Raw genomic sequence first — 23852 nt, 5'->3', positions numbered from 1 at the left:
TTTTATTCATGCTTAGATTATTATACATTTAAATAATTGTTTTTTTTTTCAATTTATGTTCATCTTATGTAATATTTCTTTTTAAAATATTTATTTAATAAACATTTAGGCAATCAGTTTATACTGGATGATTGTGTCATGGAACATATATATATGTATATATATATACACAACTCAAAAATGTCTTTTTAAGTAAATAGACGCATGTTTTACCAGATTACGTTTCAATATTTATGTATGCTTGTGCTTATTTATTGCACTGTGGCACTTTTGGCCCTCTACTGAGGCACTAAGGAAAAAATATTAGGCAAGTGAGGGCAAAAAACAGGTGGTGGGTAGTAGAGGGAGGGCAGGTGAGGGTGAAAGGAACGCCACACTGCCTGCCTGTGGATCACACTGACCTCAGATGCTGCATAGAGCATGCACTCTGCAGAGGAGACCACAGAAAATCCTCCCGCATGAGAGCGTAGCAGCGAGACCTGTCCATGTGGGTGTAGGAGTAGAGCACATGGCAAAAATTCACCTCCTGTTGCTTTTTTGCACCAATTACAGAGCGATGCTATTTGTCTGTTCCCATATGATCTAATTAAATCGCAGCTCCACCTTCATGCACAGTGTCTATAACTCGTTTAAATAAACACCTCGGCTGTACAATGGGATGGTGGTTTGTGAAGGGATGCTGCCACCTGCTGTTTTCCTTTGAGGAAACAATGTTCACAAAACAATTTGCTGGTAAATTATGTTTAAAGAAAAAAACATAGACAAAAGCAAAACGATAAGCATGGTAGCCAAAGCCAGAATTTCAGTGTGACCTATTTGAAGTTGCTCACTTGCGAGGTGGTGGTGGTGGCTGTTGTTCACTCAGGGAGGACTGGGTGGCCTTCAGGTAGCTCTGGCGACGTGCTGCTGATTTCGGAGAAGGTTTGGGGCTTCCCTCAGATTCCTCACTGTCTTCTGGGTCTCCCATGGCTTTAACATAGCTGCCGCTGCGCATCCTTCTGCACGGGATCTCCGTTCCCTTGGTTCTTCCATGACCAACATTTCCGGTCCAGTCCTCCAGAGGAACCTGTATAACAAATACTTTCATGTTTTCCTCATTTTTAGCTAAGTATATACTTAATTCTTTCTTTTTCTGATAGTTTTAGCAACATTCATCTCCAATTTTCTCCAAGTGAATAAATGTTACTTATAAAGGATATGTAGCTAAAACCTGCAAATTGTTTTAAAATTTCTAACAAAACATTATGAACAATGAACTTACTAGAGAACTGAGGTTTAGTTGTAACTGGATAAAACATGGAAAAGTTTAGGCATCAGGGTGTATAATTTCTCGGTAAGTTGGAAAACTCCTACCTGTAGAAACTGTTGGGCCAGGTCCTGGTGACATGACTTTGTCTTAAGCAGAGTCCTGTTGACAGTAGCAGAGCCTTTCTGCAACACTTGCCTGGCCTGGTTCAGAGTGAGCGTGGACCAGGTGCCCCTTTTCATCGCCATGTCATCCTTGCTCCCCCTGTTTCTTGGCTCCTCTTCCTTGGCTCCGACCTGCATCGCAGGGCATGCCAGGAACTTGAGGTCGCTGCTGCTTTTTGAGGTTTTTAGAGAATGTGCAGAAATTGTGTTATAGCCCTGTGGAATATGTCTAAGAGCAGTCTGGCTATCTGACACCGCTCTGCCAAGAGTCATCATACTCAGTGGGTTGCGGTAACCTACAGCGATAGTGCCAGCTTTGATAGTGTCAGTGTCCAGAGCGTCATCTGAGCCCCAAAGGCCTAGTGTATTAGGTCTAGGTCTCTGTTTTGATCCCTCAGTCTTAGCCCTGTCTTTACTCTTACTCCTGCGGCTTGGTCTGCCACCTTCCTCGCCACCTCCTGTTGAATTTAGGCTGCCTTTCAGCCCCGAGTTCTCTAAAGACTGGGATTTGGCGAATAATTTCTGCACGGAGTGCATGATGTGGCGGATCCGACCGGGGCTCTCACTGCGCTGCTTAGACATTCGTCCTCTGTGAAACTGTAGAGTGCTGAAGCCATCTCGCTGCAGGGGCAGGTGCCTCTCAAGCTGATCCAAAAGACTCGTGGGCAATCGGTTCATCTTAGCTGCTGCAGCAGAGGATATGGTGGCAGATCCACTGGTGATCATGGGAGCACCAGTCAAACCCAGGCCCAGTCCCATACCCATTGACAACGAGGTGGACAGAGCAGCGGCCCTGCCCCCCTGCCCGACTCCACCGCCGGGGATACAGCTCTGGGGGCAGTCGAGCTGGTCAGCCTGGGGGGTAAAATGCAGACGAGGGAAGGTGCTGCTGTTAGGAACCTGGCTGAAAGGCAGCAGACAGTCAGGGGTCAAAGAGGTGGGGCTGGTGGGAGTGTAGTGATGGAGATGTGGGTCCAAAGTGCCATAGTGGTTTATTGTAGGACTCAACAGAAAGGAGCTGTGAGGATCAGACGTCAGGGGGCACAGAGGCTTCTGAGCACACCCCGCTGGTTCACACGAGTCAGACAGGTGCCGGCTGCGGCTGGCTCCTAACCCTTTCATGGTGGCCAAGATGTCGAGCTCAGAACATGTCTCCAATCAGTCTGGGTCCAATGATGGGCTTCACCTGCAATTAGAAAAAAATGGAAAACAAAAATAAATTATGAAATGAACTGAAAATGATTGTTTAGTATCACACTTGTACTGAGCTAAATTAGCAAAACTTGTGATCATTCCAGCTATCCATTTATTTTTCAGGTTAACCAATTTGCTGTTCTCCCTTTTTCTAATTAATTATGCATGAGCAACAGTTAAAGAGCCACTTGTTTACGATCTCTGAACTGCAGGAAAGACTTTTACTCCTAAAGCTTAAATGACTGAGAGTCCAATTAAGAAGTTTTTAATTTTCAGAAAATTAAACAGGGTAAACAAACTAAAGAAGTAATTTATAATCTCTGCAGCACGGGACTTTTTACAGTATTACAAAGCCTGTTTCCTCTTCATCAAGTTCCAACAAACAGTACAGTGAGTTGTTTTAATAAAACTAACCAGCAGGTGGGGCAATAGTAGCAGTTACACAAAAAATAGTTTAAGAAAAAAACATTTACGCTTCATCTAAAAAAAAGAGTAACATTTAGGAAATCTATATTAGTAAACAATACAGCACTAAAATAAATGGGTGCAGAGAAAAAGAACAAATAGATGTCCTTTGAATATGTCTATTCAATCATCTTGTGTTTCAGCTGGGTTTTAATTTAACATATTTAATCAAATTTAACTTTCAACTGGTGCTTTAAAATATTTTTTACTTTGATTAACAAATTAATGATCCCTTTTTAAAATATGTCATAAAGAATTTAACTTATTTTTTAAATTTCGTTTGTTAAAACATTTTCAAATGTAACAATCTTGGCCTAATTGCACACTGTTTCAGTTTCAGTTTTAGTCCACCAACTATTCACTGCAACCAAAAGTCTCTTCCAAATTACTACAAAAATGAGATCTTCAGCTACATTTTTAAGGTGTTTATTAAATATGGACTTCCTCAGATAAAGCAATGATGGGTTTATGCAGCTTGTATAACGTTATGGAAGTCATTAGCTGTTCTGTTAAACTTATGAAACTACAAGAGCCAATGCTAAAATCAACACAGTTGTTTAATTTTAAGCTTTTCGTGAACTTTAAATAAAATAGAGACATATTATTGCCCCCAGTTCTGCAGGGCAACAAACAGACTTCAGTCTTCCTAGTCCCATAGTAAGGCCTATTCTACAAAAAAAAAACTTAATTGTAAAAAATATCAGAAATATTAGGGATCAAAACATGTGTCTGAAATACCAAGAAAGAACTGAAACTACAGTTTCATAACTGCTTTTTCAGTTATGAAAGCTAAGAAAAGCAAGGAATGCTGGATAATATGCAATTTGCTCACGAAGCTCATTTTATCCTGACAGCCTCAGAACTTCATTTGGATATCTAGAATTAAACATTTATGGTTCTTTTTACTGTAAAAAATCAGCATCTCTTTTTCCACTAATTTTATTAAGACCTGTGCCTGTACTGCACATTCATGTTTTAATGAAGAAAAAGGATCTTCTGGCAAAATTAGACCTCCCAAAGATCTCACAGTGCATAAAAATCGCAAATGTATGTTAAATATAGTTGTAATAAATGCTTAATCTATTCCGGTGCACCATTTCTTTCTTGTCACCCGAGTGATGTGTACTTAAAACTTATATTAAACGTCTTTGCTTTCAGTCACAATCTGCCTTATTCCACCACTAATCACATGAGAGAAAAAGCTGAGTTATTATTCTCAGCAAACAGAACAGCTTTCTCTGTTTATGGTATGAATTGGTCCAGCCAGACAGCCACAATCTCTGTATAAAACATCATGGTGATGTATAGCTTTGAGGTGTAGCACTGACAAAGCACAGAACTTTTTATGACTCATACATGTAAATGAGATTAATATTTTAGAGCTGCTATTTGTTCCAGGGAATTGGACCCTCATTTCCACAAATCTTATTTTGTGTCCTCCTAACACCACTTACTGCAGCATTTACGGTATTTTGATTCTTTCCTTTAATACCCAGAGGATAAAACAGGAGAACTTAGATACAGGACAAAAAAAATAAATAAATTATATATATATATATATATATATATATATATATATATATATATATATATATATATATATATATATATATATATATATATATATATATATATATATATACATATATATATATATATATATATATAAATTATATATAATTTATATATATAAATTATATATATAATTTATTTTTATATATTAAAAAAAATTATATATATTTTATTAATATATATATATATTATTAATATATATATATTCTGCTTTAATTATTACATCAACTGGGAAAAGTATGCACTGTTTTTTTCTGGTTGAATTGAGTAATTTATCTAAATCCTGAATTATTTTCAGTCACCACACATTATCCTCATGTTTTTAGTGGCATTTATGGTTAAGAAAGGAGGTAAAAAAAAAAACTTAAAATTAGAGAAATACTGACAAACAGGCCAGAACTTGAATCATGTGATTTTACACGTGACTTGCCCTGCTTCATAGTCGCTCCATATGATCACTAAAAAAAGTCAATCTGTTTTCAACCACTGAACACAACACAGATGAGCATTATCAGGTCATGCGGACAGCAACGCAACTCTAGTATAAGTTGCTACTGAAGGAGGAAGATTTATAGCTATTTTTAGTAACAAGAAGCACAAAATATATAGGAAGCTTCAGGAAACGATGGAGGGCTTTTGGAGAGGCCTGCCAGCCATCATGCCTTCAATTTCCATATTACAGAAAACCAAACTTTTCACACAATTTCTGGTTTAATTAGTGATATTTCTTATGGATTTAACTTGACATGAGTATCTGTTCTCTTTGCATGACTTCCCTTTTCCCTCAGACATAAATATGCGACACATAGGTAGATATTTTATTAATGGATTCTTCAAAGTAAGAAAAACAAGTGAGCATTCCTTTCAAAATAAGATGTATATTGATTTTAATAAGTTATGAAATTGCTACATAATTAGTCACTTGCCCAAATGTCTCAGTATTTACAATGAGAGTCCTGATTGAAACATTCAAACCAACTGGAAATTTGACAAACAAAGCCTGATGAAGACCCATGTCGGTCTTGGCACCATGCACAGTGAGTAGGAGGGTAAAGCTCACTGTTAGAGAGAGAACTGGAGCTAACTTTTCAAAATTAGATCCTGCGAGTAATAGTTCACATGTATTTAACAAGCATTACCGGTAATTACCAGTAGGTTGCCAAATTATTTTATTTCTGTTACCGTATTAAGCATAATGATGCTCGAGGACTAGCACTGAATGAAAACCAGGTACAAAACGTGAGTCAAAAACTGACACTTTAAGGTGAGTCTGTACAACCGGTTGGCACGTTGTCAAAGCAGACGGTAAATTACACCAAGGTTATGAAAACTTACATTTCACGCAGCAGAAATTCATGCTGGATTAAATTCAGCCTAACAGATGCTGTCTGTATCTGAGTGGAATGACTCACCGATCAGTCAATGGTGAGAGCCCTCTCCCACAGCAAGCATGAAATCTTGCCTGGGAGCTGAACGTGGAATGTTAACTGCGCACATTTTCATTCCAGCGTGTTGCTTCGCCACTTCTTGCAGCTCTCTGACCTCCCATACAATCTAAAGTGTGAGAGCAGCCACTTATCTGAGTCAGTGCTCCTGGTCGCTCACCAGCAGAGTGCTGACAAATACACCAGCGCTTTACGACGGCACAGCCTGCCGCAATTCATCCACCCAGGCTGACTGCAGCCCAACATGTTCGCATCCTGTAGGCGCCACTGCTGACAAACTGACACACACCTACACAGTGACACACCAACACACACTGACACACACGTAGATGTGTTAAGCTGCTCACCCACCCATCTCCCGCACAAATGAAACTCTGACAAGTGTTGAGCATCGCAGGGGCAAAGATGAAAAAGGAATAACGTTCACAGTTCATGTCATTCCATCAAAGGCTCAGTGCATCTATGTCTACGTGTGTGATGGAGGCCAGCGGGCTAATGCATAATTACAGGGTGGGCGCAGGTAATGTTAGCAAATACAGCATGTATCCATGGAGGTTTGTGGATTCATAGAATCACAGGAGTCGCTTTGACAAGCAGAGTCATGTGTGTATTCACGCATGTGCTCTGAAAGCGACATATTAATTGCATTTGTGGCTAAGATGGCTGAGATTTTACAGTTCTTTCAGGTATTAAATGATATAATAATCCCAAAGTGAGAGGGACACACTGGGAATTTACAATCAAAATAGAGGCTGGGGTTTTTCTGTGACAATTATTACATCCAATTTGATATATGATGTTTGCAAAAGAACCAGAATATATCTACATGTGTAGGAAGGTTAAAATAACTTAGTACTATCTCCCATGTTTAAATGTCATTTGTACATCTTTGTGTCATTTACTTTGCTTTTTGTATCATTCGTATCATTTTGTATCATTGCTATACACAAACATGGAGAAAAAAATCATCCACACACTTACCAGAAGGATAAAAAAAGACTTTTACAGTTTAGTATATAACATTCATTGCCTGTTCCCTTTCTGCATTTAGGCAAAGTTTTAACAAGGTCCAAAATGCAAAATTTGGTTGCTTTTTGATGACTGCCTTGAAAGACTATTTAAAACTCTTAAAGACAAGCAGGACCTAAGTGGAAATCTGTCAGCTGAGACTCAGAGAGGTCATAACACCTGCACTAAAATCTGTTTCCTGCTCAGGCATAAAACCTGGTTACTCTGGATGCAAAGTTTAGATACACTAAACGAACCCCTTATGCTAATGAGCTGCATTTCCCGGTTTGCAGAATGTGCTGAAAATAATTCTGTGTTCTTCTATTTCCCGGCCTTTTGGGAAAACAAAAATAATCCTGCAAAAATGACACCGACAAATGACTGGCAATTAAGTTGCTATCTTTTTTTTCTTTTTTGCAAAAGTCTTTTTGTGCATGTAGAGGAGCCTCTGGCCAGCTAACACATTTAAATGCAATAATCTCCCTCTTTTTATGTCTATTTAATGTCAAATAATTCCTGAGGGGAATATCTAGCCACTAAACGCTCCACCGTGGAGACCAGCTGGTCGCTAACTGTGTGTTTGGTGCCGAGTATGTAATGCAAAGCAGGCTCAGAGTACTTTTTTTTTATTACTGTAAACAGCTGCGTGCTGCAGAGGAAAACAACACAAAATTATGAGCAGTGAGTTTGATCTGAAGGGAGTTGCAGAGAGGGGTAATGATTCTCTGCGGCTTCATTACTACCAGTGGCTCATTCACATTAACCATAATGATTCAGATTAGTATGCAGAAATATTGACTGGAGTTGCTTTAAATACCAAGGGACAAAAACACCCCATACACCACAGTTACATAAAGGTAAGAGACACGCAAAAAAAGTAATAAAGGCAGCAGTTAACACAATGTGACAACATCAACAAGAACAAAAAAGTAACACAAATTAACTGATGTTTTTTCACTCTTAAATACACTAACGTCACAAAATTCTCAAGCAGAAAACTGACCGCACTGCAACAGATTCACATGTTACCATTACTGCATAAAGGGAGCATATGGGAAAAGCTACTACATCTTGTCTGAGACATCTTTACAGCCCAGTTTATTGTGTGCTCCAGCAATCTGAGCAGAAAACGACTTGCTTTCAATCATGCCTCGATGCAGCACTGCACACCGCCTTGATTGTGTTCCAGACCTGGGACCAGACCTAATGCTCACTATTGGAAGACGTCTGAGACTTTGTAGATTTTTTTTTAATGCACTCCAGGTTCCCACTAAACTGCACCGTCGCATGGTGAGTAAGTGTGATACGTCTGTGCTAGAAGCAGCAGACTATTCGACCTGCAAATAAAATATGCATGAACGAGCTGCAAAAATCGATCACATCAGTAATAATGATCTTTGCGATCAAAAACCATGAAATTGTGTTTGACCTTACAGTGAGCTGCATTAGTTTAATACCAAAGTTAATAGGAGTTGAGCAAAGTTGGGAAATCAGATAGATTTTTCAAAATTAGGAGTGAAACACATGAGCGCACACAAGCTGTGATTAAACCTTTGCAACATGAAGGCTTTATAGACGGATTTAAAACTGAAATCAGTTCTGATTACACTTATTCTCTTTATGAAAGACAAAAAAACATATTTACAGTTAAGAAAAAGAAACACACACTCTAAACTCACACTAAATGAACTTTGACACAATCGTAATCTACCCAGGGCCAGTGTAATAGCAGCTGCTTTGTCAAACCTTCATTGTTGGCCCGCTGAGAGGTCACGTTACGAAGCCTGACGCTGAAGTATGGCTCTGGTTAATTCTGCCGCCAGGCCTGCTAACAAGCAGAAGCACAAGAGCTGCTGGTCTGTGTCCCACAGAGCCACCAAACAGGCCTGTAATAAATGTTTCTTGTAACTGTGCACTTCCCCTGCAGCCTGCAGTGATGAGCAGAGGGAGAGGCGAGAGAATTATCGATCTGTTCTCGCTCCTTGTTCTAAGGGTGAATATACAGCTGCTGGCTATTGGCTCCCACAGTCTCCAGCAGTAATCACCTCTTTTCTCTTATTGTTTCTCCAAGCCATCCACTCTCCTTTACCCTCATGTCCTGCACTTTTTCACACAACGGTCCACTACGATTCCTCACTGCAAGAATGAACTGCAGTGCTTTAAGTGATTTCTGTGGCTCATTTTTTAAATTCCTGTTTGTTTGCCAGACTTCCCAAATGGGAGTAAAATAAAATGCTGTGACATCCGGTGAAAATGTGTCTGTCTTCTTCCAGGCTTCCACAAGTACAAAGTGCATGCTTTCAGTAATAACACTTAAGATGGGCCATCCGCTATCCCCACTGTCTGGTGAGAATATACTAATAGCTTGTTGCACTTGGGAAGTTATGTCATCTGTGCTTCCTGTGGATAAAATAAGTGTTATTCTCTTCTGCCTCAAGCAAGCAAACAAAATCTTATTTATGGAGGAAAATTAAAGTAAAATTAATTTAAATTTTTTTTGACAATTTTATAAATGTGTCAGTAGATTTCACGCAGTGTGGCATGGACATGAAGACAGAAGAATGTAATAATTCAATGTGACAAATACAGATTGAGAGGAGAAAAAATAAAACAAGAATTAAGAAAACATGATGTGGAGACATAAAAGATGACTATTGGTTCAATTGTATAAAGATTGTAAAAAAAATATATTTTAATTTTAATAAATGGAGATTAGCCAAAAATAAATAAATAAATAAATAAATAAATAAATGCTTTTTTCATTTTCTCGATGTTGTACTGTAGAACAGTACGGAATTGAACGTTTTAATAAAACTACATGTTTCAATTAAGGACAAAATTGAAAAATAACTTTGTTTTGGGTTTAGCATAATCAAACATCCAACCAGTTATGAACCTGACTGCACATCATTGATATGTCCTTAAAGTGGCAGAAACTAATAGCTACTTCCATGTATGTTTATTTTTGTTTTTTTTACAGCTGACTTAAGTAGTTTAAAACAACAATGCAAAAATGTTTGTGTGAGATTTAACACTACAAACAGTTACGAACAGTCAGTAATTTAACAACAGGTCATTAGGGTGATGTTATGGTGATGGAGTTCCTTAATGGCTGATGTAATTAACTGGATGCCTGCTGCAACAAACTTTAACAACTGAACAACACGGATTTGGACAAACGTACAACAGGAACTTTTCTTTGGTAGATTTTTTATTTTTTTTTAATTCAGAAAGGAAATTGCTCGCAGTTTTCTTGTCTCATTTTCTGGAGCCCTAGCCTTGACTGGTTGCCTGGCAACTATGTGGAGGCAAAAAAAACCCATGCTGGTTTCTTAACTTAACAAGAGGTCCAATTAAAACTTTTCTTTCAGCTCTAATATTCACTGGTTCAATGGATTTAAACCCACATCAGTTGTTTACGCTGCAGCGTATCTGTGCTGTGTTTAATCATCTCTTTGCAAACTCCGTGATAACACTGATGTTCTTTATTTGCCATCACATCACAATCTTTTCTTTTCCAATAATAATTACCTAACCATCTCAAACTGAAAGTTCAGTGCTCTATCTATGGCCAAATGATTATTAGCTGAGTTATTCTCAAATCCAGCCCAGCTAAAACAAACAGTGTTTGCCAAGTGAAGCATGAGACGTTGTGTTATAGGGTCATTGTTTGAAAAGTGTATAATATTTAAGTGTATAAGCCTGGCTTAGCTGGTGATCAAATTGTGGATGCTACAATGTAGAAAGGCAATGCCAGAGTGAAAATAGAAAATACTTCATCTATGTATGTTAAAGAAAATAGGCTGGACAAAATATCAATAACAACATGTGATAAACATATGATCAATATCAATAGATAATATGCCTGATTCGATATTAATTTTACAGAATATTCACTGAACCCCAATCCAGGACCACACAGGATTCTGGGAGATGCAGGCAGAGGAAATACTTTAGCTGCTCAACCTCAGACAGGTGAGTGGCAACAATTAACTTACTCGTTCTTTGGTTACCTAGCAACAACCTGTTCAGTAACTGGTTCAGCAGCAGTTTCAAGTTTTGCCTCTGTGGCTCATAACTGTTTAAAAAAAATGGTGTCAAATGAAAGCTGTGACTAAAACAGGAAAGGTCATGCCACCAGTTTGGCAGTATTTCAAACATATAAAACAAAAACCTAATCTAACTAATAATTATTGATATTGATCGATATGAAACAGTTATATTGTGACATGTTTCTCAGCCATATTCTCCAGCGCTAGCAGATACACAATAATGTGGAGATAATATTGGTTTTATTCACCTTTAAGAAGACTTGTTGATATTTATAGATCTCCCGCTACAAAGACATAATCAATGCTCTTCTTTCACACTTAAAAACACCACAACCCATGCAGTGCTCATTAATTCAGAATATAAATACAACATAGGAAAAGTTTTAAAAGACTGATGTCATATTGTGTCAACCTATAGTGTTGAGTGTTATAATTTGGACTGATGTTGAATTCAAAAGACGGACAGGAGGGATGAAGAATCAAGAAAAAAAGTGCACAAATGGACAACTGAAGCTGCAGAGAAACACAGAGCGATAATTGCAAGACAGAACATAAACAGGTGGAGGGCTGATTAGTTTAGCAGTAAACTGGCGAGTGTAATTAACTGAATGAGCTGCAGCTGTGTGGGAGAATGAACTAAGGAACTGAAGGACAACAACCTAGAAACAGGACAGAAACTCTACGCATAAAATCACTTGACATGATAAGCACTGCAAATGATTAAAAAAAGCAGTTAAGGCAAGAAAAAAAGGATTTCGGTAACTCTGGATAATTTATTAGGGAAGAAGCAATCAAATGATATAATTCAAGCACTTATAAAATATTTAAAAGATACAAAATTAGTTGAGAGGATTTAGTATGTATGCGTGTGTGTGTGTGTGGGTGTGTGTGTGCGTGGGTGTGTGTGTGTGCGTGTGTGTTAAAGTGTGTATATTATACAGTTATTTTTAAGGTTAGATGATATATAGGATCAAATGAATTTCTGAATTACATCTCTGTCCAGTTGATGGCGGTAATACACTAAGTATGTAAACTGCCAGAAAACGCTATAGAAAAAGAAGAAGAAGAAGAAGAAGAAGCACTGCAAATTATTTTAGTGAGTAAAATAATTCCACAAGATGAGTAACCAAGAATATACTAAAAATTTAAAATAAACCAGAAACCAAATTCCTTCAAGCCAACCTGTAACAGGTTTGTTAAATAGTTATTTTTTCTTCCACAAAATAAATAAAACTCTATGGAAAGCCATCTTCTGCATCGGATTAGCTCAGCACATTTTGAGCAAAACGGGGAAAGCATTTTTTTTTTTAGGTAAGTTTATTCTATATTAATGAATTAAAAAAATCTCTAAATTAATTTTTATTCTGTTGAATTATTGTATTAATGCATCATCTATGGATCAGTGATTACAAATTTCTCATGTTTCCTGTTTCTATACCACAGATAATCTAAGTAGGTCCTCTTTTCAGTGCCTTGATTTCAAACTGCAGAGATGGCCGGTACGACTGCATGTCCAGTTAAATACCAGAGACGCGCGGATACAGCTGAATCATTCTGACAGTGCAGCTAGAACTGGAAAAAATATAATATTTGTTTTAGGCACTGTTTATAACATCGGAGGCTGAAACACAGAGAACCTCCCCGTAGAGAGGAATTAACAACCAAATGTTCAGTCACTTCAAGAGAGAACACATGAAGCAGTGAAAGTTTATTTTATCTCTATTTCCCCACCCCGCTGCAACCTGATGCATTTATCAGCACTTTAAGATGATGACACTGTTCACCACAAGCCAGTTGACCCAGATCAGACCTGCAGATCAGACTGTTACTATGGGGCTTGTCATGTTTTGGGTAAGTCGCAGGTACTGTGGTGAAATCCTAAGAAAGACAGCAAGCCAGATGGGCTGTTTCATGTTACCTCACAAGCAAGAGCAGCTGACAGCTTCCGTGCTGCTCCTTCTGTGTTTACAGAAGCTGTGCGAAGCACCTGCTTAGCTCTTCCAGGGATGTACATGTCAGAGAAAGCAAACATGCGCTTCAGAAAGTGAAAGGTTTTTACAGCATCTCCAGCGTGAGCGTCGTCGCTGCTTCCCTGTCACCCCTGTTTGAGTCTCCGCTGCTGGATGAGCTGGAAGATCATTGGAAAACAATTTGCTGATTAAAGGGATCCCGAAGTACAGTTGTTGTTTTTTTTTTATCTTACATTACAACAGAAATCTAATTTAAAAAACGTATTTTGCAGCTTTAACTTAAGTCATTTATTGTACTGAGGTCAATTCCTGTCTTGCATTTTGCAGTTGCTGCCAAAATATAATAGCAAAAAGCTCCAACTCTGCAGTTGTGCATGGCAGAATGCATGTCATAGTGCTGCAGAAATATGATTTTCATTTTGAATAAAACAAATGCATGGCTCCAAACTAGCTGACTTCAGAATTATTAGCCCATCTGTCTAATTTAATTACAGCATAAATACAGCTGTTCTGACTAGACCTTAAAGTTTTGTTTTAGAAAATGTGCGAACAATCAACCTGAGACAGACCAGAGATAAAGTTGTGGAGAATCTCAGAGAAGTGTAAAACTATAAAACAATAAGCTTTGAACGCCTCATGGAGCCTTGCTCAATCCATCATTTGAATAAGAAAAGACGATGGCACGACTGCTAACCAAGGGAAATAGAGCCATCCATCTAAACCAACAGACTGTAAAGCAGGGCATTAATCAAAGAAGCGGCCAACAAGCCCATGATAATATTGGAGGAGTTGCAGAGACTTGTAGCTTAGGTGGGAGAATTTGCTGACTGGACAGCTATTAATCATGTATTGCATAAATCTGGTCTCTAAAGAGGAGAGGCAAGAAGAAATCAGCTGTTGAAAGAAAAGACATTAGGAGTCCAAATTTACCAGGAGCCATACAGCATCTATGTTTAGGAATGTACTTTCATCAGAAGAGAGTTAGACATTTTGACCAACATGCAAAATGTTGCAAATCACCTTAAACGCAATGATAGTGGCAACATTAAGCCGAGGCTTTTCCTTGAGCAAGCAAAGGGAAATTGATCAGATGGAAGCAAAGAATGAATAATGGTAAATGGAGTGATATTCTGGAGAAAAATGTGTTGAGACTGAAAAGGAGTTAAAACTGTTCACCATGAGAGCCTCATTTAACGTTTAACCAGAACTCCCATTTAGATTAAAGCGTGTAAATGTCTTAACCTGATCCAGTTAAAGTCTAGACCTCAAGTCCAGCTGAGAACCTGTTACAATAGCTCTGTTTCCATAAACAGTTTGAAGTGTTGCATTAGAAAAGGTTGGTGGAAACAGCAAGTTTGGAAATAACTTACTCCGTTTTGCAAGAAAAAATGTTTTTATGCTTTTATGAGGTGTTTTCTTGGGATGAAAACACAATTTCTGAATCAGTTCGGATGTAGAGAACACTTCCCTCATATGACTGATCAGCTGTTTCCGCCATTAGGATAAGTAGACTAGCATTTTTTATGCAACCTTGGCAAAACCAGTAGACATGACAGAATAATTACAACTTGCCCGACAGTAACACATTTCTGAGAACCTCGCTCCATTTTTCTGAGATATGTGGTCTATCCGCTAGTTTGCAACCTCTACTTCGAGAGATATTTAAAAGACCACCCAACATCGTTACTTAAAGCATTTGACTAAGGTGTAGTGAATACACATGCACACCACACTCGCACTATTTGTGAAGAAAAGAAAAAAAAAAAGAAATGAAAACCACTTCACAGATGTGTGTTATAATATTACAAAATTTGGAAACATTTGAAGGCGTATGGATACTTTGGATATTCATGCCAGCAAAAGTGAAACTGATTAAAAAAGTAAATACATTTCTGAATATAAATGTGGGCATCTCTGCCTTTCTGCACCAGCTCTGTATTATAAGCTGTAGGGAGAGTTTGTTGAAAACTGGGAATTTTTCTCTGTGTCAAATTGACTTTGACGCTGTACTGGTTTAAGGCAAAAAAAAAAGAAGAAAAAAGACCAAGAACCCAAAGGCCTGCACGTGTTAACCTCTGCAGTCATATGTTGTTGTGTCAAGCATTTTATACATCCACAGCTCAGTGTGTGCAAAACTAAAATCAACCATCCATGAATTCAGAACAGAAGTTGGGCCGTGGGGAATTATTGCATGCTATTGGTTAGTAGCTGGCAGGGTGAATCCTCCAATGGTGCTTGTTAAAAGCCCTGCCAGAGCTTTAATAGTCCCAGAGGGTTAGGCTCTGAGAGGCCGGGCTTAAGTCTACTCTGGATAATGAAAAGGCCGCGGTAAAATGGCTTTGTTGGAGCTTTGTTTAAGTTTTAAATCTGCTGCTTGGCACCCATCGCAGCACGATTACTTTAATAGTCTGCTGGATAACTAACCTATTTTTAAACTGCTGAGGTTAATTCCTGGCAGCCTTGATTCAATCCACTATTTGAGCTAAAGCTCTGTGTTGTTTATCTGTTTCAGTACTGAATGTGCGACAGGAGAGTGACCTCAAATGATCTAATCGCCTGATTCTTTACTCAAATCAGCAAAATTTATGTATTATTTTCACCAACGGGGATCCTAACGATGATTATCATTTCAAATGGATGCAAAATTTATGTGGGAACCGACATATTTGAACGTCAGTTCCATATTTTTTTTTGAAAATTTGACCTACTGCAACACATTGCAGCACAGGGGGATTCACAGTTGCATTACCATAAATCACAACAGCTCCAGCTACAACTTAGTGCAGCTCTGGGGTGTCAAATTAAACGGGATTTCTCAGAGATAGTCCCACGTAAATCCCGCGGGGCGTAAGCTCGGGCCATTTGAGCAGCAGCTGTCTGAAGCTGCTCAAATTGGCTCCGGACTAGAAACAAGATGAAATTAATATGCTGTTTTCCCCTCTGTTGTGTGGATTAGAGGGGCAGGATTTGGGATTCGGAGAGTTGTGCCTGCATATGACCAGAGCAAGCAGTTCAAGTGCAAGCAGTCGCAGCGGTGGAAAGCAGAGCGAAGGGCGAGTGGAGGAGGAGGAGCGTATCTGCTCATTAACAGCCATTCCTAAGCTGCAGCTGAGGCTGTTGTGAAGATTACAACAAGGTCATTTTAAAATGCACTGATATACTTATCTATAAAAAGCACCACAGTGTGGTGGTGTAATTAAAAAGAAAATCAAAGCTGCAGACAGCCAGGAGTGAGAGAAACGGAGTAACATTCCCCAGGATACCGTTAAGAACCATAAGTGTGTAATTTACAGACATTATATAAGAATTACTCCAGGTTGGAATTATCCAGTCAGATCACAGATTTGTTTGAATTCTGCCTTGAAAAACTCTGTATATCTCTTGAACTTTTCTCATGTTGAGACAAACAATTCATTGTATTTTACTATGATTTTATGTGATTTACCAAAACAAAGCAGCGTCATGTTCTATACATAAAATCTAATAATTGTGGCATGCATATATCTACAGCAGACTAGTATAGAGTGTGGTGATATTTAAAACAAAATAATGCTTTCAAACAACATCCCAAGTTTTGGACGTCAATAACGGTTACCATGACGATCCTTGAGAAGCTGGTCAGACTAATCTAAATACAGGGAATCGTGAAAATCTTTTATGCAAAGAAGAATGGCAAAAAGGCAAAGCTGGGAGGGCAGGAGGACCTTCTCTGTCATATGCCAGAACAGGATTTGGATCACTTTATTTCAAAACACTTGCTAAATTTAGCTAATTTTAATCAATTTATTAAAAGCTGATTTGGGTGCAGTCAAGTCGTTTGTTCAGTAAAAGTCTGGATTTACAGATCTGGAAAAGATCAAGAGTCCACTGCACTGAACCCCATTGAAAACCTCCTCGTTATTCCACCAAATATTGATTTCTGAACTCTTCCTGAGTTGAAACTTTAGTATTGTTGTTTCTAAGTGAACATGGACTTGTTTTCTTTGCATTATTTGAGGACTGAAAGCACTGCGTCGTTTATGTTATTTTGACCATTTCTCATTTTCTGCAAATAAATACTAAATTTTTGCTTGAAATTTGGGAGACATGTCAGTAATTCTGACATGTCTCAGAAAATAAAAAGAACAATGTTCATTTGACTCAAACCTATAAGGAGTAGAATCAGAAAAACTGATTATTTTTAAGGTAATTTTTTCCAGAGATGCATATGGTTCTATTTATTATAAAAGCTTGTAATAAAAGACTAATACTTAGCATTGTACCTAACATTTCCCGAAGTCTATTTACTTTTAAAAGGTTCTGAAATTCATGTATTTTTTTCCTTCCATTTTATGATTTTGTGTTGGTCTATTGTGTGAAAACAAAACATTAAAACACGCAAAGGTTTACAGAATCTTCAGGTTGTAACATAAGACTTTTGCAACGTATAAAATGCAGAAACCGCTACCAGAGCTGTTGCACGTTTCTGGTTGTAGGTTTTGGAACTGATTTAGGGAGGTCAGTGTGAAATTTTGGGATGAAGTCCTAATCAGAGGCTTAGTCCACTTATGCTTTTCTGCTTGTACGTAATGTGTCCCTGGGTTTCAAAATTTAAAGGAATCCTGGGAAATGTCTCACTTCAGAAGATAAGTCTTACATTTGATAAATCTCCTGAGCTGCTTCGGTGATTAGGCAAGTTCGCTTAGTGATATAATGATTCAGTCGAGGAAATCTTGGTCACAGAGAAAGCTGGTTCTGCCATCAGAGCAGAGTCTAAACTGGCCTGGGGTAAAAAGAAAGACACATGGCGACAAAGGCCGCGGCCACACACTCATCCGTGCTCACGGGCGTGAACACTCTCCTGCACAAGAAGGAGGTTTGAGGGAAGAAGCTGTCAAAGGAATAAAATTTCAGCACAGAAAACGTTGGTTGAGGCAAACATTGACTAATGTCAAGGCTGTAGCTGAGCTTGTGGCAACCGCAACACTGTTGGTCATTTTATTTATGTCTGAGCAGCTAATGAGACCAGATTCAGCTTCATGGCTGAAGGCGAAGCAAGCACACAAACAGCTCCAGACTCGCGTCTTGTGTTGTCCCTAACATGCTGTCTTTGTCCAGGGCTGCTCTGAGCTCGGAGAAAGTCACTTGAACGTTTCTCTCCCACTTGGGTTACTCTTAAAGAGGGAACGCTATATTGTGTGTAAATCACTTTTTCCTTCTCTTGGCTGCTTTTAGTGGAAATCCAAACATAAAAAAAAAAAAAAAATCCAGAAAAAAATAAAACTGGCATATTTTAAATGTCTTCTGTGTCTAAAGTATTTTCACTGACATATTCAGCTACATGTGCATCATATATCCTCCTGCCATAATCTAAGTTGATATTTTCATGCTTAAATATGTCCAAAAAATTGTGATTTCTTATTTTATGACCAACTGATTACCAGCCCGGATCGGTAAAGATAAAAACTGGTCAGATTATCATCTATTTCTGTGCCTATCAGAACATCAGCCTGCTAAATGTTTATTAAAACATGTAACGTGTCTTGCCAACTACAGTTGTCAGTTGTCTACATTTAGTGACTCAGAATGAGATATGTAATATTAATAAGTGGTTATGACTATAGTAGTCTGTTTCCTTTTGCAGTCTAACATTTTGTGGCCCATTCAAGGAACGATCTGTTCAGATTGTCGTCTCCAAGCATGGAAATGGTCCCAACCTTGTCAGAGAAAACAGAGCCTAATGTAAAGATGAGTTTTTATAATGTTTGAATTGAAAGGACTTCATGATTGTTTTCCATTTCTGATGATGTGTTGCGTTCTGCTTTTACACTCCTTATTGATATTTGGTTACATTTCCAGGTCTTTAATGCCTTACTTTAGTCTGAAAACACTTTAGGAAGTCTTTACTCAAATCAAAACTGGAGTTTAGACGGTGAAATTATCGCTCCAGTCATAGTAGATGGGGATAGTTTTGAACCACAGAACTTCATGCATGTATGCACTTCCTATAAATGGCAACTTGTGCAAAAAATATCCATGTCTTGTGAGCGTGCCTATATCTGTAGCTCACCTATTATACAGTTGGAGGAGGAATCTGGCAGAAAATGCAGCCTGGAGTTCCTCCTGTGAAATTTGACAATGTGAGCCTTTGAATTGCATAAAATCCAGCCAGCGCTTTTTCAAAAATTCAGAAATATTACATAGCAGGCAGTCAGTGTGGAGATGATGAACCGGAGGTGGACAGAAACCTCCACCATGTTTCAATAATGACACACTGTAGCTTCAACCTGGGAGTACTTCCTTAGCGTCCCGTGTGATCTCCATGTTGACAGAGCTCATCAGTCACTTCGCTCCAGACGGTCCGGTGCCGCTAAGGGGACGTGAGGCGCAATAAACGCAGTTTACAGCACGCAGCGGGATCCACGTCCGGGAATGCTGGGCGACATTTTAGCCAGCGCAGCGTCAAAGTCATTTATTCTCGACCGTGTTGTCATCTTGGAGAGAAGATGAGTGACTAAGCCGTCAGGGCGGGAGGAGTGAAAATAGAACATCTGTCTGTGGGTTTAGATGATCCACTCAAAGCTTCCAGCAGCATTTTGTGTCATACAACTGTTATACGTTTCTTTCAAGCCACAAACACATTATCCCACATATAAACCAGAGTGCCCTGGTAACAGCAGAGAAATGGGACTTCAAGTGTAATCTCCGCTGTGTCACACACCAGCTTGACTCATTTTTATTCCCAGGACGTGCGGCTGTATACGCATCTGCTCTGCTCATGATGTGCTTGCCAGCACACTGAGAATGTAGTACAGTACATCTACATATTTAACTTTCTCTGCAAAGAAAGGAAGACAGGAAAGGAGACATTAAAACACGAGAGAGAAAATCCCCGTTTAATTAAAGTTTAAAGATAAGAAAAGACACAGAAAGGGCCAAGGCTTTATTTCATTTTACTTTACTCTGATTCTATGCTTCTGCAGGAAACTGTAGATGCATGCAAACCTGGGAGAAATTATAGTTTTTAACATAATTATTGAACTGAAAGTGGTTAATTTAATTCTTCTTTATATAAGCATTACCAACTGTACTGTTATGTCGAAAAGTGAAACTATCCCTGCAGAGTCGGATTTAAAAATGACTTTTATTCAATCCAGAAGTTTGGTTTCTGATGGGAAATGAGACAAGCATCACTCAAATAATAATAAAACAATGTAATGTGATTTTTATTTACATTTAGTTTAAAAAAGGGATGTCAAAAATGATTTATACCCTGCTCAATAATCAGTAGAACCATCTTTATTTGCTCAGCAGCTTTTTTTGCATGTTTTCACTGGTGTTTTGCTCATTTACTTTTGATAATAGAGTCAAAGTTTTTCAAAAGATAAACTTGCAAAGATCAGATATTTGATGTGTTGAAATCCTACAATTGACAGAGGGTGTACCTTCGTTTTATCACGATTATAAAAACAGACCAAAGCCTGATTAGAACTGCAGCAAAGATTCCAGTGAATCATTTTCTAAAAATCTGAATTATTCTATTAGATCAATATTTGAAAAATAAACTAAGACCACACCAGCATCAATTGCAAGAAACATTTGCATACATTTACATAACATTTAATCTGTTCCTGCTGCTGCTGGGCAGCTAATTAGCTATCTGGCCTCCAAAATGACTTCAGCTGTAATGTGATTAAACATTTGTTTCCTCAGGATGAGACATGGATTCATGTTTCTGAGATAAACGCTGCAGCTTTAGCAGGAATGTGGGTTACAGTTCAGTATCGATGCCGCCTGGCTCAACGCGTCCCTCTGCTCTGCACAACATTTTATGAGCCGCTGAAATTTGATTGGATCTATCAAACTAAGCTCCTGTAGGGAGATCTAAAAGTGGGAAGCTAATTTCAACGTTATGTAAAGGAAATACCGAAATGAGTAAATATATTACGACTTGTAGTGCAAGCAGTAATTATCAGTGTCCCTCTGGAAGACACATAAGAAAAGTTATTTTCTATTGCAGTAGTAAAACCCAAATTTACACTTGATGTTTTTCTGGACTTCCTTCTTCTGCAACATCCTCATCAGTTGTTGTTGGTTTTAAGATTTGAATGTTTTTAGTTTTTTGGGTTTTTTTCATTCCAGTTTCTTCTGTAGTTTACATAACAATCGAATGGTGGTCCATAATGTTTCCGTTTAAATGTCTTCACAATTAAGAGTATATTGATGTTATTGTCATATATAAAAGTGTTTAATGGTATAAACTCTTAAAAGGTTCTGCAGTCTTTAGAAAAGAAGCAGACCCAAAGCATCACACATCCTCCACCGTGCTTAACTGTTGGGTGAGAGATGTTTTTCCACATATTAATGCTTTGTTTAATAGCAAACTCATCAGGAGTTGTATTTATTTATTTATTTTTATTTGTTTTTTGATTTAAAAAACAATCTCAGTGTTTGTAAGCTCCACCTTTCTTACTTTTACTTTTGTGATGGTGGGGGAGGAAAACCTTATTTTTTCTGCAACACATTCAACAAAAGCTTTTTATCAAACACTGTGGTAGCAAAGATTTTGTTGACAAGAATACTTTTGTACCATTTTTACCGCAAACAATAAATAGCAATCAAATTAAAGGTTGGAGATTTCACATTTCTTCAGCGTGAAATTATTTATTCTTTTTCTCTTTTTTTTTCATTATTTAATTTAAATGTTTTTACCCACTCATACCAATACTATATGTTCCAACATTACATAGTTGTTTATACAGGTTAAGGATGCTGCTTTTCTGTTTGTTTCTCAGCTGCAGGTTAAACATTCTTCCATGGAAACCTCCTATTTGTAGACTCAAATTACAAAGTGTGTGAAGGAGTGGACATCTCAGTGGAGCTCATACCAAGCAACATCCCTCCAAGAGAAATAGGAGTTTTATTTTCTGCATTCTGTGAGGTTTTGTGCCAAGATTAGAGCATCTAAATCAATAATTTCGATCAAATGAACAAATTCTGCGACGGAAAACAAATAACTGTCCAGAGTACAAGTGAATTCAGCAGTATATGTAAACTTATTGTTTGCAAAAAAAAAAAAAAACATGAACACATTGATTTAATTCTCTGAATATGATTTCATGCTTTTTTTTTCTTTTTTTTTTTTACTGTCACGTCGCTGCAGGAGTATGAATGGATCCTCAGAGGTCCGTTCCTGCATCTCACATTGTCTCCACCATAATTATAATAGGCTCGTGCGGTCGAGTAACAATATTCCTGATAACAATGGCAAACTCTTGGCATGCTTTGCTCTCCAAGCGTCAGATCATCTCAAAGCAATTCCACCAACAAAGCATCAGTCATGACAATGGAGTCCTACTTTTCTTCATAAACAAAAAATAAATTACAAAAGCTTCCGAATGTGTGGAACATTTTATTCAGCAAAGAAATCCGTTTAAAGCCAGCCAAATGTGCCCCTAAAGCTTCTCTAGGATTTCAGTTTTTATGAATGCTTCCTTTGTCTTGCAGAGATAAACAAGGATGATCACAAAGAAGAATCCGAGCTCTGCTTGATGTTTCTGGTCATAATCCAGTTACCATCTCTGCTTTAAATTACTAACACCACCAAGGTTTGTTAACAGTTAAATGCAAACTAGATCAATTTCACTTGCATATTCAAGATAACTAAATGATAGAGAAACTTTTAAAAATGTTACCTCTCAAGTTACCTTTTTTTTAAAGTCATTTAATCATTCATTTTTTATTTTGATCAAGTTTTGATATGTTTCCTTTTGATGTAGTTATATAAATGTTTAAAAAACTTTGTATTTGTTGCACTAAATTCCTTCTGCACAAAACCCACACAGTGTAATAATTACTACTACTGTACTGATATTATAATGTAATTTTACCCTTGGGATTTAGTTTTGCAATGCACTGAAACATATGAACTGAAGTTGTTCTTATTCTATAATAAACCTTGATTGAGAAACTGAACATTTTGTGACATGTATGTACCATCCCAGGCTCCTGAATTTATTTTTCTTTTCTTGCTAAATTGTATTTTTGCATAGATTCGAATTTTTAATCTTAATTTTATCATATTTGCATGAATATATTTGTTAAATTTTTTCTCCAATTCTTTCAGATGCTTCCAAAAATAAAAATCAATTAGAATCCATGTCTGTTTTTGACATTCATTAGGCTTCAAAATACGTCCAGCTGTTTGGAAATTAAAGTTAAGCAAAGTAAATTCTCACATCTCTGCCACTATAACTCTGCTAACTGCAAGTATAATATAAAACTGTGTAATCTTTTCTTTAACATAAGTAAAGTTTACAGTGACTCTTTGTTTCTTGCAAGTGGTGTGACCATTTCTATAACAAATAGTTAATGACAGCTGATGGCAGAAATGCTTGAAAAGACTCTACTTATGTTTCCTCATCGTTTTGAAAGAGGAACTTGTCTTCACAGAAGCAGAAGATCAGAAGGTGACTACAAATGTCTGAATGATCCATTAATAATTGAAAGTCATGCGATACTGAATCACTTGGGTGTTTGCAGTTTTTCTTAGTCACCTTAGTGAATTTCTCACACCACTATAGCGTTTGCAAAACAGTAAGTATGTTTCTTAAAACAATACAAACTGCAAAACCAAACCTGATAACCTGCAGAAGTGAATCTCAAAGTGGATAGTTCATTCCTCAAAACAGATTCACATCAGTGGAAGTGTCAGTGACATCATATGAAGTCGAGACAACATTGTTTATGCACAAGAT

General features: G+C 37.7%; 1 protein-coding gene and 1 long non-coding RNA gene across 4 annotated transcripts in view; one reads left to right on the top strand and one right to left on the bottom strand.

The window, feature by feature from the left end:
• dlgap4a (discs, large (Drosophila) homolog-associated protein 4a) overlaps positions 1 to 23852 on the bottom strand; it is a 105307-nt gene that overhangs the window by 20936 nt on the left and 60519 nt on the right. For 2 of the 3 annotated variants that reach the window (XM_017305875.2, XM_008414207.3), the window contains 3 exons: positions 1354 to 2596; positions 831 to 1066; positions 402 to 479 (listed from right to left, as the gene is read on the bottom strand). In XM_017305875.2, coding sequence (XP_017161364.2) covers positions 402 to 479; positions 831 to 1066; positions 1354 to 2532 — 1493 coding nt within the window. In that variant the 5' untranslated portion in view covers positions 2533 to 2596. The remainder of the gene's footprint in view (positions 1 to 401; positions 480 to 830; positions 1067 to 1353; positions 2597 to 23852) is intronic. The other variant, XM_008414208.3, reaches the window with a different exon arrangement.
• On the top strand, positions 5610 to 23070 carry LOC145552269 (uncharacterized). Its single transcript, XR_014088254.1, has 2 exons — positions 5610 to 11069; positions 22603 to 23070. It is a non-coding gene; the product is annotated as an uncharacterized LOC145552269 (long non-coding RNA).

The sequence above is a fragment of the Poecilia reticulata genome, chromosome 7, assembly GCF_904066995.2.
Source record: "Poecilia reticulata chromosome 7, P_reticulata-male-v2, whole genome shotgun sequence".
Taxonomy (NCBI): domain Eukaryota; kingdom Metazoa; phylum Chordata; class Actinopteri; order Cyprinodontiformes; family Poeciliidae; genus Poecilia; species Poecilia reticulata.
Note: the sequence above shows the minus strand (reverse complement) of the source record. Positions and strands in the feature narration are given on the sequence as shown.